Here is a 16,452-nt window from a genome sequence, read left to right as displayed (position 1 = left end):
TGTTCTTATTCCTTGAGCACAAGGTTTCATCCTTTCTCAGATCCTCTTTTGTTCTGGTCTCCAAGGTGTAAATGTGGTGCTTGATTAGGGAGAAGAGTTCATCACTGAATTCTAAACTCTTTGACTGCTTTTATTTATTATTTTTTTTCAGGTTCAAGTGCTGGATTGTGTCATGTGACCATCCCAAAACTCAGAGCACCCTATGGCCATCTTTGCCCTCTGTCACATAACTTGAAAACTGCCTGATGGCCTTTTTGCAATGGTTCCCTCCAGGAAGCCTTGATCTCAGTGAAGAAGTCCTTTCCCGGCATTCCAGTGCCCCTGTCACCCCCATACTCCTCAGTCACCCTTAACAAACAAAGGCAATCACACACATGGTGTAACAAATACACAAAGTAAATAATAATTACACTACTTATGATCAGAGGGGCACTGGCCAGGTCCACACACATCATAACGTGGGAGAAGGGTTGCTAATTCCCACTAGGTTGCTGGACTGTGCCCCCAAGCCTCTTTACCCCATGCCTCTTTGGGGGTGAGGAGGACCAAGGGAATGAGACTTCAACTCATAATTTATGTTCAGAAGAAAAAGACCCTCCCCCCCCCACAAAGGTCTTTATTTGGCGGTGTTAAAGGGGCATATTGTAAGTGTCCCCCAAGTCTAATGCTCCAGCTCTCTAGAATTTGTAGAGGGAAGTCACCTGATGTCTATTGTCCAACCCCCACCCTGTGCCAAGATCAAGAGACATGAGCATTTGATCTTGGAGGAGGCATCTTCTGTTCTTCTCTGTTCCTCTCCTTCAACCAAGGAAATGTGAATGGTGTTGATGGTCAGGTGTATCTTGTTCTCCAAGGTTGGGGTAGAAGGATGGAAGAACAGGGCCAGAGAGGAGAGGCTGGGGGTTAGCGTAGCTGTTACATGGGAGGCGAGTTGAAATGCTTAACAGCCCCTGCCCATTCCTGTACCAAAATACCTCATCTCACTTTTCACTATGGGAATGGGAAGAAGATACTAAAGCTCACCAACATCACCTTCCCAAGGGTGGTCAGATACCTTTGCCCCTTCCACCATCTGGGCCAGACAGGAGAGTCATCTCTTGGGAAGAACAAGCCTTCCAGGTCAGCTCTCCAGGTCAGGCTTTAGTTCAGTACTGTTTTCGTCAGACCCATAACTGCTGGCTCTACTTAGAATGATAGTTTTGCTGAAGGTTCTGGACCTACTCTCTTGACATTCTCTAGGCTCTTGCCTGGAGCCAAGAGGTCTGGTGGTGAGGTATGGATAGGGTGTGGATCAGGAGATTTCTCAACTCCTTAGCTTCAGGCACTGTCTGTCTGAGAGGCAGAGGGGAACTTGTACTCTGAAGCCTGTGACTCCTCTAAGCCTCACATCTCTTCACCACTACTCTGGTGCCCTGGTTATCTGTTCCACAGCGAGAGGTATTTTATGTCCATAAAGTGCCCGTGGTAAGTGCTCAGAATTCATCTCTTGGCTGTGGCGGGTGCTGCTATTTCTCATTCCATCGAGGGGAAGAAACTGAGGCACAGTGAGTCCAGAGGATGGTGGGTCAGGATTGTGGGAGGAATGAATAGGCCCAGCTAGTAACTGGGAGTGGCGACCAGTCCCTGCCTGCTTCCTAGCCTTCCAAACCAGGGAGTCTCCATCCTTCCAATCCTCTGCTCTAACTGGCCTTGTCAGATGCTTTTCCCTTCCCCACTGTATTGTCCCCTCCCTGCTGCCAGGTACTGCTAGATTCCAAAAATAAAAGATAAAAATAATTATAGACACTCTGCTCCCTTGTTCTCCCCCCTTCCACCCTGAGCTTTGGGGTTGGGGGAACTAAAATGTCCCCCCTCCGGAATCCCTTCCATCTTGGTCTGCTGGCTCTATTCCCTAGCCCAGAGCAGTGATTTGGATTCAAATGCCCTGTAACCTTCAATCTCCTTACTACTCCTTTCTTCACCCCTCCTAACCCTTCCCAGACCTAGGACTCTGGGATCTCTATACTCTTTTTATTGACCTGAAGATAGAGGCTGGGAGTAGGGGTATTCCACAGGCTCTTTGGTCTCTCTCTTGGCTGGGGGGAGTTTGGGCATATGTGGGCCACACCCTCTGGCTAAATAACTCAGGACTATGAGGGTGGATCTGAGGGTTAGTGGCTCTCATATAGATCCTGGATGTTGAGGGCTCTCCCCTCCCCTTCCCTCCACCCCCAGCTCCTAAACCCTAACCTCGTACTGTTTCTGTGACTGCTGGAATTCAGTTCAACCCATTTGGCTCAGGAAGGTCAAGTTGGGTGATTATGGGTTGGAAACTTTCATGTGTTAGCCCTCTTGCCCTCTGCTCCCATTCCCAACCCTGGAGGCTTTATACAAGTGCTTAAGTAGGTGGGTATTGAGGGAGAACAGGGCTTTGGGGAATAAGGGAGAAATGGGGCACAGTGGGCAGGGGCCCTTCTATTTCAGTAAAGCCAAATACCAAAAAATGAAAAATCACAATAAATAAATAAATAAAATTCCCAAATCCTTACTTTTGCCCCTGCCCTCACTTCCCTTCCCTGGCCACTGTTGGAGGGAGAAAGGGAAGAAGCTAAGAATGGATTTTTGATTTCCTCCTACTGAGAATGGTAGTCAGGGGATCTCCCCAAACCATACCAAGCCCCTCACCTTGCCAGTGGAAGAAAGGAGGCTGGGTGTGGGGCTTTCTCTTATTACTCCATTTCAGCCTCTTTCTCATCGTTTATCTCTGCCTGGTCTCTGTCTCTTCTGCCTCTCTCTCCCTTTGCCTTCTCACTGCTGCTCTTTTTGATCCTCTGTCTCTATCCCTCTGCTCTACCTCTGTCTCTACGTCTCTCTGTCGTCTTGCCAAACCTTCTCACCTGCAAACCTCAAACACTCCCCACCTGACCATGCCCCCTCTTCCCCCTGTTCCCCAAACCCCTCACCCATCAGTCCCCACCTGCCTCCCTCTGTTGTATTGCACACTGCTTGGGCAGGGAACAAGGTGTGATGTTCATGGGAAGAGGTGGAGGGAGCTCTAGGGCCTGGGGGTAGGGAGGTCAGGGCTGGGGGTCCAGGGGTAGGGTCTATGGGGGAGGCATCCTCTGTCCCCCACCTTAGGAGCAGCCACAGCGATCCACCACCATGCCAGGGATCTTGCCGTAGATAATCTGCTGCTTGTCATTGAAGTAGAGCATGTTGATTGGGGACATCTTGGTGGGAGTACAGCAGGGCCCAGCAGAGCCTCTTGGATTAGCCTGTTGCACCAAGTGGGTGTGCGGATACTTTTGCATGAACATGTACTCGCATTGGCCGGAGCAGTAGTTGGCCTTGTATCGTTTAGGCGCAATGATCCAGTCCCAGCCAAAAGCCTCAAAGTCCACTGTGAGGGGGTATCGGCAGCAGCGGGACTCACTTGAGTGCTCATCGCAGTCCAGGCCCAGGTTCCGCCGGGACCGTTTTGTGTTCTCTAGGACCCGAAGCTCCATGAAAGGATGCTGGGGGTGAGGGAGAGGAGAAAGAGATGTAATAGAGCCCTGAAGAGCGCTACTCCCTTTCCTTTCTCATCTGCCCCTCAACAGGGGCATCAGAACAGAGACCATTGCCTTCTCAGCTTTTCCCTTGCTCCTATACCCAGCCCTATCTTCTGCGTACTTTTTTCGCAAGCTAGCTATCTCCTTCAACTCACCTCTAATTCTCTCCTGGCAACCTGACCCTGATCAGCCCCCTATGAGCAACAGCCCATTTTTGTGTTTTCGTGGATCTCCCATTAACACCACCCCAAGTCCAGTTTCTAGCTGTTGCCTGGCTTGTATCTGAAAAATGATAGCTGCCACTCCCCACCCTACCCGCCCCCCAAAAACTGCTCCTCTAGAATCAGCTTCTGGCCCCTGAGAAATAAGGCTGGTGCCCGGCCCCTTCTCATTCCTGATCTACCTTTTCCTAACATCCCACCTCCTCAGGGCCAGGTTACACATATCTGCCACCATCTCAGGCTCCCTGCTCACCAGCCCCTCAGCTCCCGGCCCCAGGGAGGTGACAGCCAGGTCTGTGCCACTGGGATCAAAGGCGTTGATCTCGATGCCCCAGTTGCTCTGTGGCTGTCGGAACCAGCTGTGTAGCACTTGCTTGAAGTCGATGCTCTGCCAGTGGCCTGAGCGTGAGTGCAGCTCAATCTTGAGTGAGCGGATACGGATGTGACGCCGGCCTCCGCCCCCTCCCCCTGCAGTCCCTTCCCCAGTTAGGGGTTTCAGTCGCAAGATCTGCAGGTAGACTGTGGCTGGGCGGGGCACCGGCCGTAGATACACCCACAGCTGGGCCTTCAGTACCTTTGTGAACATCACCTTGGGGCTGAAGTGGAAATGGCAGCAGAGAGGGCTGCCATCTGTCTGCACTGCAGGGTCCGCTGATAAGAGAGAAGGGGGCACAGCATCAGCAAAGGGTGTTTGTGAAGGGCGTCAGCAGCATTCTGACATTGTGACAAGTGGCACTGGCAACTTGGACGATTCAGCCTGAGTTTTCCAGTTCTTTACCCTTCTCTTGTGTCTGTCTTGTTGACTACTGTGTCACTGGTACTCAGACAGTGCCTCCTCTCTTTCCCTATAGGATGATGTCTCTATTAGGCCTTTCTGATCTGCATCCATTCCTTAGTCCATTTGTCCTAATACATAGCACCCCCCCATACCAGATAACCTGCACAGAGAGTTATTAGGGATATCCCCTCCCACATGCAGCCTACATTCCCCCAGCATGGAGGGCTCCAAATTTTTTAGAACTTGGATGCTCTTCATAGAAGCCAAACCTCATTACACCTGCTGTTCTCAGGTCGCCTTGTTTTGCCTGCCCTGTTTTGTATGGTGGCCAGGTGGAGCCTTGGTACAGCCCCCATTCCCAACCAGATGATCTCAAGAGTGGATAACCAGGGTCCAGATAGGGAGCAGGGGCTAAATGTATTCCATGAGGTAAACCAGAATTCAGATCTAGGCTTCTTGCACCATTCCTGCCAGAAACAATACACTCAGAAGAATTGATCAACTCAAGTGCTGACTCTTGTGCATCTGACTCTCCAGACCCTTGAACCTGAGAACAAGTTTCCTTGCTGTTTCCTCCTCATCATCACCATTATTGCCTCAATTTTTAAGGAAGGGAAAAACTACCTCCATTTTGTTTACTCCTATTGCCCAAAGCTTCAGAAATAAAATTCAACATATCAGATCAACTGCAATGTCTTCTTTTCTCCCCTGTGCTTCCTTTGCTTTCTCAGTCTAGTGCCAGTAAGTCTTTACAAAGGTTTAACATCCCAACTTTACATTTTGGCCCGGTACATCTTGTTCTGGACCAGAAATTGACCCTTCTTGGGTCAAAAGGCTGATTCTCAGCATCTGCCTCTGCTTCCATTTCAGCTCCTCTGGGTTCCCCTTTCTAATCTCTTAAGTCAGTTGGAAAGGCCCTAAATCATGTTTCTATTGGATAGGAATATCCATTTTCACTCTAAATAGACTGAGAGAACAAGAGTCAGGAATGAGCTTCCAGAGCTATGTAAGTATGATCAGGAAGTCCAGGCCCTTATGTATCATGCCAGGTCTTGGGTTCTGTATAATCATGGAGGACTTAGCATCTGTTGTCTCCCATCAGCACTCCCCCACCCCAGAAGAAGGAGGATCCTCCAAGTGAGATGAGGAGGCAAGTGCTCAATGATCTTCATATATTCAGGAATGAGACACAAATTTCCTCTGGTAGCTTCCTTTCCCTTGGTTCTTCTCTGAGGTCCCAGGACACTGGTAGTCCTCCCAGTTATTCTGCTGGAGCTGCAATGCTGGTACAATGAGGGAGGATTCAGGGAGTAGAGATTCAGAGATTAGGAGAGTAGCTGGGGCAGGGAAGCTGCCGGTGAGATGGGGTTACTGTGCCTAATTTCATAGGGTTGTCTTATTTTCCCACCTGTCTTCATTATTAGCTACTAATCTCCACGAGGGTGGAGACTTGTCAATACTGTGTCTGTTCTGCTCACCATTATAGCTTTAGTGCCTCGCATATTACCAAACAGTGTTTAGTAAATGCATGCTGAATGAACTACCTAAGCTCCAAATCTTAAAATATACAGGCAAGTGCCTAAAAGTTCTTTCTGGAACCTAAACACTGTTCTTTGACTACAAAGTGGGTTCAATCACTGCTGGACTCCTCATTAACCTGTATCTGACCTTTCCCACCAAACTTCTCAGTGATACAGATAATAATTCTTGTTTTATAGGAGTGCTGAGCACTAAATAAAGAATGAAAATAGTAGTAGCTTCTCAATAAATTCTGCTTTATTGTTAGGTTTGTAAGCTCTAAGCATACTCCCTACCTAAGCTGACCCAAGGTTTAGAGATAAGGGATTGGGCACTAGGGCCCAAGTCTTCGGTTTCTTCGGAGTCCCCCATCCCTACCCCAGGGAATCAGCATACACTTCTCTCCCAGGGGATGTGGGGACAGTTGGTACTAGAAGGGGCCAAGATGGATGGAAAAAGAAAGGGGAAGAGACAGGAGAGAGACTGGAGGTGGTGAGGGAGATAAGAACAGAGAAGAGACTGTTAGTGATGAAGGCAGGTTGGAAGAGATAGTCAAGAGAACTGGAAGAGAAGGAAGGGAGAGAGGAAGATCATGGTAGGGGGAAAAGAAATAAGCTTGGGAGTTGAACACTGGGAGAGAAGGGGGAATGTGAAAGGAGTGGTTGGAGGCTAAAAAGTGAAAGGAGGAAGGTAGCTAAGCCTGGTGGGGTAAAGAGAAAGGGTAGAAAGATACAGAGAGAGGAACAAAGAAGAAGCAGGTAGTGCCACAGAGGAAAACAAGAGGCTGGAGAGTCCCCAACACACAGATATAGGCCCAGCTCCCAAGGGGAGGGGAAGGAGCCACATCTGTGTTGGATTGATCGGGTTGGTGGCAGGCAGCAGGTCAGGTTTAGTAGGCGGTGCTGGTCTGGAGAGAGGTCATTGCACTATTTTCAGCAAAAGCCCAACCCCCTTCCAGCTCACTACCTCCTCCTCCACCGCGCCCCCCCCCCCAACACACACTCTCCTTACCCAGGCTGGAAGGCCTAGGGGCAGGAGGTTGGGCTGAGAGGGCAGGGGCCTCTTGGTGTAGGAGAGGAGAGAGAAACTGAGGGGCTGGGCTTGGCTCCCAGAAGGGCAAGGGGGCTGGGTTCCCAGGATGAAGGCTGGGGTGGGAGAGCCTGAGAGGGTGGAGGGAACTAGGGCAGGCACTGCAGCCTAGGAGAGGTGGGGGCTGGGGTCCAGGGCTGAGTGCTGGGGGAGGGGAGGAAGGGGGAGGGGAGCGGAGGCCATCTCTGCTGACAAACACCTCCCCCGATTAGCAGAGCACAAGTCTCTTATTAAAGCGGGTCCCTGGGGATTAGACTATAAAAGTCTCTTTTTCCTTTTCCCCTCTCTCCCTCCCCTCCCCTCCGCTCCCCCTCCCTCTCAAAAGAGCTCAGCTTGGCTCTTAAAGGGGACGTACAATACCTGGCTGGAGACCCAGTTCCCTAGTTATCCAAGTCCTGAAGTAGAATGAGGGCGGAAGTTCGGGTAGAACCCCACCTACTGGTGTCCTTCCTGGTCCCCCCCTAGCCTAACCTGCACTGTCCGATCCATGCACGCAGAGTGTATTCACTCCCTGCATCCCCATTATGAGGACTAACTCTGGGCTCAAGCCGGTTGGTTAAGGGATGCTAAGGATAGAAGGAGGCAAGGGGAAGTCTACAGCTCCATCACCAATTCTGAAACTCCTCACACACACTATACCACACAGACCAGAGTATCTTTTTCCTCTGTACCCTTCATCTTCTTCCAGCATACTCTTCAGAATTCCTCTACAACTGTTTCATAGAATCCCCACCCCCACCCCTGCCCTCAGTCAATCTTAGACTGATCCTAGCTTCTATAAAGTAGAAACCTTAAGAACACAAGGGAGACTGAGGAACCCAGACAGATCCCAGGCTTTCACCAACCACCACCACCCTCAGCAAGTTTCCTAGTCCTTGGGGTTTTCTTTTCTTTATAAGCCTGGCCAAGTATTGTGCCTTTAGGGTCTGCATAAAAACTGGTGGCAGTAGGAGGCACTCAGCCTCCCAGATGCACACCTGGGTTCCTGTGCCTCTCCCATGGGGTGGGCCACTAGGAGTCCACCTCAGCCCCCAGCTTTTTATGACCCATCTGCCAATAAACCAGTCCCCCCCCTCTTCTGTTCAGAGCCATAAAACTGAACTATTGTGGGGGGGAGCGACTTTGTCAAACCACTAGAGAATAAGAGAGGGCCTGGTTCCCTGGAGTTGGAGCGGGGAAGGGGTGAAGGGACCTCAGTGGGGGAGGGGAAAAGGGAGTCATCTGACCCTAGGGAGAGCTGGGGGTGGGGTGGGGGGGTGTTGGCCTGGATTTTCCAGGCCATAAAATTTCAAAGCAGCTCAAGTCTATTAACATGTTCATCTTCCGTTTGGCCAGGGGCTTGAATGCCTGGGTTCCCCCTCCCTCCTTATCTATTTCTTTCTTTTTCTCCCTAGGTCTCCCTCTCTCCTCAAGTCCAGTTTTGAGTAGGGGCGGGTGAATAAGGAAAGGAATGATAAGCTTTGAGTAGCCAAACGGGTGCCCTTAGCCCCAGCGCAATGGAGTTGAGTTCTGTGAGCCGGGTCAGTACCGAGAAGGCACAGCTTTCCCAGCCCTTTGGGAGACCGGGTGTCAGAAGGTCTCTGGTGAAATGGGTGCCCGCTGGGCTGCCAGGAGAGACACCGGGCTGTGGGAGGGACCTCATTCCTGCTGGAGGGAGAAGAGCACTCAGCTCTCTGCAGCCCGGTGGGCGCGTTGCGGAGCGGAGGTGGAAGGGGTGGAGAGTTGGTGCCAAGGCCACTGGGAGCAGAGAGTTCTGCAGCCCGCCTGGGACTGGGGGGGCGGGGGCGTCCCGAAGCGTCCCGATTCTGTTCTCCAGCCTCTCCTCCATGGCCCTTCAGGACTGAGTTGCTGCCCTTTCCACTCCGCTGCGAATGGGCTCCAGCTTCCCCACACTCCCCGAAACGGGTCTTTTTTGCATGCCCGGGGTGGGAGGCGGTATCTCGAAACCCTCTCTGTTTGCCCTCCCATCTCGGGGAACGGAGTGTGCACACAACTCCGCAGCCCGTCTCCACCGCTCGAAAAACTTCTATGGAGCAGCCCCCGCCCCCCAATCCGTCAAGTTTTCGCAGAAAAGGCTTCTGGGCCGGAGCAGCCGGGAGCGCCCCGCTTCGGAGCGGCAGGCGCTCACTTTCCCCGGAGCCCGAGCCAGCACCCCACTGCTCGCGCCCCGCCGCCCACTTACTCTCCTGGGCCATGCTAATGACAGTCTCCGTGGTGGCGTGGTACTCGTCCTCCTCCAGGAAGTCCTCGGGCTGCAGCGCGTCGCCCTGGAAGTCGTGTAGGTCCAGGATCTGCTGCAGCGGCGGCGCCTTGGGCAGCAGCTGCTTCACCACCTCGCGGCTGATGTTGGGCGCCTCCTTGAGCCGCAGTTTGCTCAGGATCTGCGACTTGATGCTCTCCAGGCGCAGCTCGCGGCTGTGCTGTCGCCACACGCACACGGGGCAGCCGTCGGGCTCGGGCGCCACGGACGGGGCCGGCCGGCTCGAGCGCTCCCCCCCGGCCCCCGCCGCCGCCGCCGCCGCCGCCGCCGCCGCCGCCGCCGCCGCGGGGCCCTCGGCCGCCTCCCCCCGGGGCCGCAGCTCCAGGGCGAGGAGCAGGAAGCCCAGCAGCAGCGGGGCCGCGAGCACCATGCTGGAGGGGAGGGGAGGAGGACTGGGGGGCGGGGACGCCGGAGTCCCGCAGGGAGGGGGCGGAGGGAGAAGGGAGGGAGGAGGAGGGGGTCCGGGCGGCGCGGGATTGGGGGCTGCCCGGCCGAGGGGGGGCCGGGGGGGCCGGGGGCGGCGGGCGCGCGGGCGGGGCGGGCGGGCGGCCGGGGCGGGCGGCTGGGGGGGCCCGAGCCCGGGCCAGGCCCTTTATAGCCCCGGCCCCCGTGTCGTCAGCGGCCGCGATTGGCTGCGGAGCCAACAAAAGAGGCAGCGCTGTCATCCGAGGCGAGAGAGGGAGCCGGAGAGAGCCGAGGAAAAGAGAGAGAGAGAGGGAGGGAGCGAGGGCCCAGAGAGAGATGAAGAGATATTGGGATGAGGGAGAGGAAAGGAGAGATAGAGAGAGAAAGTCAGAGTCAGAGAGCCCAAGGAGAGACAGAGAGATAAAGGGGCAAGAGACAGATCAGACACAGAGATAGGTAAAGCAGGAGGAAGAGGAGAGAGAGAGAGACAAAGGGGGATAAGAGAGAGTCAGATGGGAGAAGACAGAGGAGAGACTTAGCTAGAGACAGAGACAGAGAGGCAAAGAGACTGGTATAAACTAGTGGGAGAATTAGAGGGGGAGAATCAGGGACAAAGACAGGGGAGAGAGACCACAGGGGGAGGAGATGTATGACTAGACAGAAGGAAGGGATGGAAGTCCACAGAGCCTGACCACAAGAGTCAGGGGTGCAGAGAGATGGGAACAGGGACAGAGAAACTGATGGGACAAAGAACAGAGTCCTGGGAAAGAGAGAGAGGGAGAGAAATCAAGAGGGAGAGGCTTGGGAGATGCCGAGGGAGCCCCTGAGGAGGCAGACACAGAGGATCAGGGGAAGGCAGAGATGAGAAGACAGAGAGTTTTGAGGAGAGGAAAGACAGCACAGTGACAGGGTCAGCGTTGGTGGGAGTATGGAGAGCCTGAGGGGGAGGAGGTGGGGAATTTGAGCCCAGAGGAGCCCCAGCTACTGGAGGTAGCCCAAAGAAAATGTTTAAAGAAGCCATGGAGGGCAGCATCAAGCTGGGCTCATTGGGAGCTCAGGAACAGTGAGATGGATGGAAGGATGGGACATGGGGGCTAGCAAGGGAGACCAGGAGACAAAGAGGCCAGAGATAATCTGAGCAGGTGGGGAAGTGGTGGGAAGCCCTGAGACAAGAGCAAGTCTTGAGGGATAGAGAGTCAGCAAGCTGGAAAAGGCAGAAGCAAGGGGCCACTGGGCGGGGGTGGGGTGGGAGGAAGCAGGCTGGAGACCGCTATGCTTGCAGAGGAATCTGGACCTCTGAATTCCTAGTTATACTTTTGCATCTGCAGGGTCTTAGAAGTCTGAGAAGGCTCTTGTAATTGCAGGGGTGGGAATGAGAGAGATGTCTGAGTTGGGGACAGCAAGTTGCAAAGGGAGAAACCCAGATGTGGGACCAGCCCTAGTTTCCAGGTGTGACCCTGGGTACAGCCAGAGGGCAGAGTGGAAGGGTGTTAAAAGGCTCCTCAGGTGCTTGACTTCTGGTTCTGGATTCCTCTTCTCAGTCCTCAGTTTCTCCAGGCTGATTTCTTGAGTCCAAAGCCCTGGAGGTCAATAGACAACCAATAGATTGAAAATGTTTGAGTGGGATGTGTGTGTGTGTGTGTGCCTGGGTGGCTCAGTCGGTTGGGTGTCTGCCTTTGGCTCCAGTCCTGGGATGGGGTCCATTGGCTCTCTGCTCAGCGGGGAGCCTGCTTCTCCCTCTCCCTGCTGCCCCCCCTGCTTATGCGCGCTCCCTCTGTCAAATAAATAAATAAAATCTTAAAAAAAAGAAAGAAAGAAAATGTTTGAGGGGATCAGGTCTTGCTCTTTTCCTGGTACACACAATGTTTACTGAGTAAAGAGATGAACGTTATTGGGCTTCTCAGGCAGAATAAAGAGACACCAGTTTCATCTCTGGATTACAGCCCAAGAGAATGTCTTAAAATGGCTTTATGGAACACCAGGTATAAGGACAAAGTTGGGCTGGGGAACTGTGGTGAAATGAGGAAAGAAACTGGAGGTCCAAGTGTGAGGCAGGAAGGTTGGGTAGGGATCAGGAGGACCAGGCTGGGGAGCTTTGAAGAGATGAACATTTCCGTGGAGAACAGACACGAAGACCGCAGCAGAATGCAATACATTTAGACAGCTGGTTCTCTCCCTTGTTTTGGACCAAGACATGGGCATCTCAACATTTCATCAACTTTCTTCATCTATAAAGTGAGTATCACACTGTCCCTCAACTAGTTGTGAGGATTACATAGTAATCAATAGTGGCCTTCATGTGCTCTTTCTTCATGATTCTCTTCTTTCCTTTCTGATTTCTTAGACTAGTGATTGCCTTTATCACATATTCTGGCATAGTCCGTTCTCCAAAATATTTCTCTGATGTCATTTCCTCAGTAAAATTGCAAACTCCTTGAGAGCCGAGGTGGTGTCACCTCCTTCTCCTTCCTCAGAGAAGGTGGCCCAGCCTTCACTTTCTCACCAAGCATGTTTCTACTGGTAGGTCTATGAGGGATGCAAAGATAAATTTCCTCTGGAAACATTTAGACTGGACAGGACACTAGATAAACAGTAACGGCCAAAACTCCAAGCCAGATGCCTCCTTGATATTTCCATCTGGATGTCCCAAGGCACCTCAAACATCATGGGTTAAATATGATAATTAGATAACTCCTCTTCCCCCAAAATGTGCCCCCATGAGAAGCATCCAGGCCAGAAACCTGGAGGTAGACTTCACCTTCTTTCTCTTGATCATCTCTGAATCTTTGCATAAGTTGTTTCCTCTTCCTAGAACAACTCCCCTTCCTACCTCCACTGCCCCCACTCCCCAGTCTCTTGGCCAAATTTATTCTTTCTTCAGGTCTCAGTATAACCAGATTTTAGACATGTGTCTTCCAGGAGTTCGTTGCTGACTCCCAAGCCGAGAGTAGATGCTTTTCCTCGCTACATCTGCACCATTCTGTGTGCATGAGGTTTCAGGAGCAAGTTACTCTCACATAGCTTCTAGACTAGAACTAGGCTGCCTGGGTTCAAGGTCCAGCCCTCCCACCTTTCTGGCAGTGTGAACTTGGCTCTTTATGCCTCAGACTCCTTATCCTTAAGATGGGGATGACAATATTGTAGCTATTTCCTAAGGTTATGAGGATTAACTGCCTGACCCACAATTCTTTTTTTTTCTGACACACATTTCTTTCTTTTTTTTTTTTTTTAAGATTTTATTTATTTATTTGAGACAGAGAGAATGAGAGACAGAGAGCATGAGAGGGAGGAGGGTCAGAGAGAGAAGCAGACGCCCCGCCGAGCAGGGAGCCCGATGCGGGACTCGATCCCGGGACTCCAGGATCATGACCTGAGCCGAAGGCAGTCGCTTGACCAACTGAGCCACCCAGGCGCCCTCTGACACACATTTCTAAATGAGTTATTAGTCATTACTATTACCCCCATTTATCACCTTACACTGTGAGTGGGACCCAAGAGAGCAGGAAATTTTTCCACCAAAGTGTTCCTTAGCTCCTTTGAATGAAGAATGAATGAACTCTGTTAACTGGATCTGGTCAGAGCCGGGTTGGGGAGAGAAAACTGGGTATTTATGGCCATGAGGAGTTATGGGTGTCTGCCAAATGCCAGAAAGCAAGAGTTAGGAGCAACGTGTGAGACAGGAAAGGATTTCCACCTCCTGGCTTCGTCCCCACCAGTTCCAGGACTGGGCTTAATCCAATGAGTGAGCAAGACTGCCATCTGGTGGTAGAATCTGGAATTTTAGCTTCTTGGAGGTGGGACTAAAACTGTTTTGTTTTGCATACTTTGCATATTTTGACTTTAGATTTCTAGTCCAAGAAGTTCTATATCATAATGCATTAAGCCTTGTTCCTCTCTCCAGCCCCTCCTACATCTTGCTTCTTTCCTTAGTTCCCTCAGGTTTGGTTACTGTTGGGTTCCCCTGAGTTGCAGGAACTAATCCCTGGGAGGTCTCTTTCGGGAGCTTCAGACTTCCAGCTGCCCTAGACCTAGTTCCCAAGGGGGTGCCCTGCAGGCTTCACGGAAAAGGAGCTGGGAGAGATCTGGACCTTTAGATCTTTACTCATCCCAATACAGGCTAACCAGGGGTTGGGGCCCCGCCCACTGTCCTGGTCTCCCTGGCAACTGTCTTCCTGCCAGGGGTCCCCCTCTCCGGCGTTACCCAGGCAACCTGCAAGGCCCGCCTCCTTCAAGGTCCTGACTGGTTCACAGCAAATGTGGGTCGGGGCCTAAGGGAAGGCCTTAGGGATGGAAGACAGCGAGTCGTGCCTGGAGAGAAGCAGGAGGTGTCCCAGGGGGAGGGAATGAGGTTTCAGGAGCTACTGCAGGAAAGAGGGGCTTGTGTAGCTTCCGGTAGAGGGTCTGTTCCATCCTACAGGGAACTGTAGCTCTTGGGAGCTGGGCGCCAGGGTTCAAGGCCAGAGACCCCGGGGCCACTCTCAGAGCAGACACCAGAACTGGAGAACCTCTGTAAGGAGGAGGGACTCCTGTTACCCTGCATCCCTAGGCCGCAGACTATCCCGCACACTTAAACTGCGCTGTCCATCAGAGGTGGGTCAATGGGCAGCAACTCAGGATCCCTAATGCCATCTCTTCTTTTTCCTCCTAAAGCCCCTATTTTTAGGATCAGTGGTTCATTCCCTGGCACCACTGGTCTTTCCAAGGAGAGGAGGGGCTGGGGTCATTGCGAAGCTGCTGAGTGGAAGTTGCTGAGGGGCTTCCCTACCAGGCTTGCTTCCCCCTTCTCCTGCCCTCCCAGCCTGAGCCTCTGGGAATGTGGTATGGGGAGGCTATTCTGGGCTGGGGCTGGAATGTTAGTGGAATGGACCCCTCCCAGGTCTCTGCCCACAAAGCCTGAAGCCCCCAGAGAGGACCTCACTGTGTAATTACCATCCTCTTGCACACGAGGCTCGAAACCCTATAATTATCCTGCTGGATCTCCTAGCAGGCCTGTTAACCTCTTTAACCCCCAGGCCCTCGAGGAGAAGTTGGAGATCAGACAGAGGGCGCCAAAGAGTTTGTATTTGGGGGGAAGCAGGTGGAGGTGGAGTACAACTGGGGAACTCAGAGTCATTTGGAGTCACATCTTCCTTTGCCGCTGGCCTTCCTGAAGACAGCCCTGCCCCACCCCCCTCAGCTTCCCTTATCCTCTTAGGGCAGGCCCAGCCCTCCAACTCCACAGGTGGACCCTTTTTCCCATCTTCCTTTGGTCTTCCCAGGCGTCTCCCCTCTTTCTTTCTTTCTCACCAATTGCTCCCTCTCCAGGCCCAGGCCCGACATGGGGTCCTGCTGGGGGCAGTGGTCAAGGCTGCCCCCATGCCCAGTTTGGCCAACAGGAGGCACCTGCTGGTCAAGGGAAAGGATGGGTCGAAAGGAGGGGTCTGAGCCCAAAGCCTGCTTCTCCTTTTCCAGGGACTTCAAAACACTGGGAGGCATTTGTCACCGCAGGAGGTGACAAAGTCTGATGTGGGCTGCCAGGTGAGGGGTGCTGGAGTCGGGAATGCTCAGAGGGAAGCTAATGTCCAGGAGAGAGCCCAGGGCAGTGAAGATCAAGGTTGTTGCCAAGAGAGGTGTGTGTGTGTGTGTGTGTGTGTGTGTGTGTAGTAATGGTGAGGGTGTGTGGATGGCCAGAAGGTCTGGCTGGGGTCTGGGAATGGGAACCAGAAATTAGAGATGTGAGGGCAGAAGAGACTTCTCTGGGCTCTGCCTGGGGGTGCCAGCGACCCCCAGCCACTCAGACCCTGCCTCATCTCCTCACTTCTGGTTCCCTGAACTGCAAGTCCACATGCAGGGGGAGGAGTCTACTGTGTGGAGAGTCTGAGTGAATGCTCCCCAAGGCCTCCTGTGCTCTGCTGCATCCCCCCCACCTATGTCAGGGGGCCCCTGCCATCCAGGGCTTCTCTTTGGCATAGCCCTCCCCACACTGTACTTTTGTCTGTGCCTACAGGTTGTAATCACCTTGAAGGCAGAACCATGTCTTACTCATCTCCATAGAGTCCCAGTGCCTGGCATGTTTAGGGCTTTCAATGGATGGATGGATCGAAGGATGCCCCGAGGAACAGATGCCTGAAGTAACCACCCCATCCCATCATTGCCTCTTCTCAATGTTCCCATGTTCCAATCTGCTCCATCCCAGGGGAAAACTTAGTTGTACAGGTCTGTGATTCTCAGGTGGAGACCACCGCCTCCTGAGCTGTGGCCCTGGATCAGAACCACACAGCAGCTGACCTCCTGGGCCAGGCTGTGCATGAAGACGCCACAGGAGGGGCTGCCTGCCCTGCTCACTCACCTGCTGGGCACCTAGAGTGACCCCATGGGCAATAGTGAGGAGGCTGGGACAGGAACCAGACAAGGTTGGGGAGAATGAGGGGCCAGAAGTCAGGGGCTGGGGCCCAAGGAGCAGAGAAAGGAATAGGCAAGGTCAGAGGAAGGGTGCTGAGGATGGAACCTGGGCAGTGGGGGGTGGGGTGGGGTTGGAACCAGAGCGGGGCCCTGGGGCTTGAAACGGGGCTCTGGGCCAAGGCCAAGGTGGGAAGGAGGGACGGAAGGAGGCTGTTGTCCCTCCCAACCCTTTCTTTGGCCACCTCAAGTGGGGTGGAGTCCAGATATTTA

The 16,452-nt window shown here is 52.9% G+C and overlaps 2 protein-coding genes across 2 annotated transcripts in view; one reads left to right on the top strand and one right to left on the bottom strand.

The window, feature by feature from the left end:
- SARNP (SAP domain containing ribonucleoprotein) overlaps positions 1-5,723 on the top strand; it is a 55,513-nt gene extending 49,790 nt beyond the window's left edge. The window contains exon 11 of the mRNA XM_081821822.1: positions 152-5,723. Within this exon, the coding sequence (XP_081677948.1) occupies positions 152-178 (27 nt within the window). The 3' untranslated portion in view covers positions 179-5,723. The remainder of the gene's footprint in view (positions 1-151) is intronic.
- On the bottom strand, positions 106-9,781 carry GDF11 (growth differentiation factor 11). The gene is made up of 3 exons (XM_006728787.3): positions 9,319-9,781; positions 4,005-4,402; positions 106-3,494 (listed from the first exon to the last, which is right to left on the bottom strand). The coding sequence occupies exons 1-3, from the start codon at positions 9,764-9,766 to the stop codon at positions 3,114-3,116; spliced, it is 1,227 nt and encodes a 408-aa protein (XP_006728850.2). The 5' UTR covers positions 9,767-9,781; the 3' UTR covers positions 106-3,113.
- Between the last annotated feature and the right edge of the window lie 6,671 nt (positions 9,782-16,452).

Source organism: Leptonychotes weddellii, chromosome 5 (genome assembly GCF_054177405.1).
Source record: "Leptonychotes weddellii isolate Sample4059 chromosome 5, ASM5417740v2, whole genome shotgun sequence".
NCBI lineage: Eukaryota > Metazoa > Chordata > Mammalia > Carnivora > Phocidae > Leptonychotes > Leptonychotes weddellii.
The sequence above is the reverse complement of the archived record's forward strand: the minus strand, read 5'-3'. Positions and strand labels throughout refer to the sequence as shown.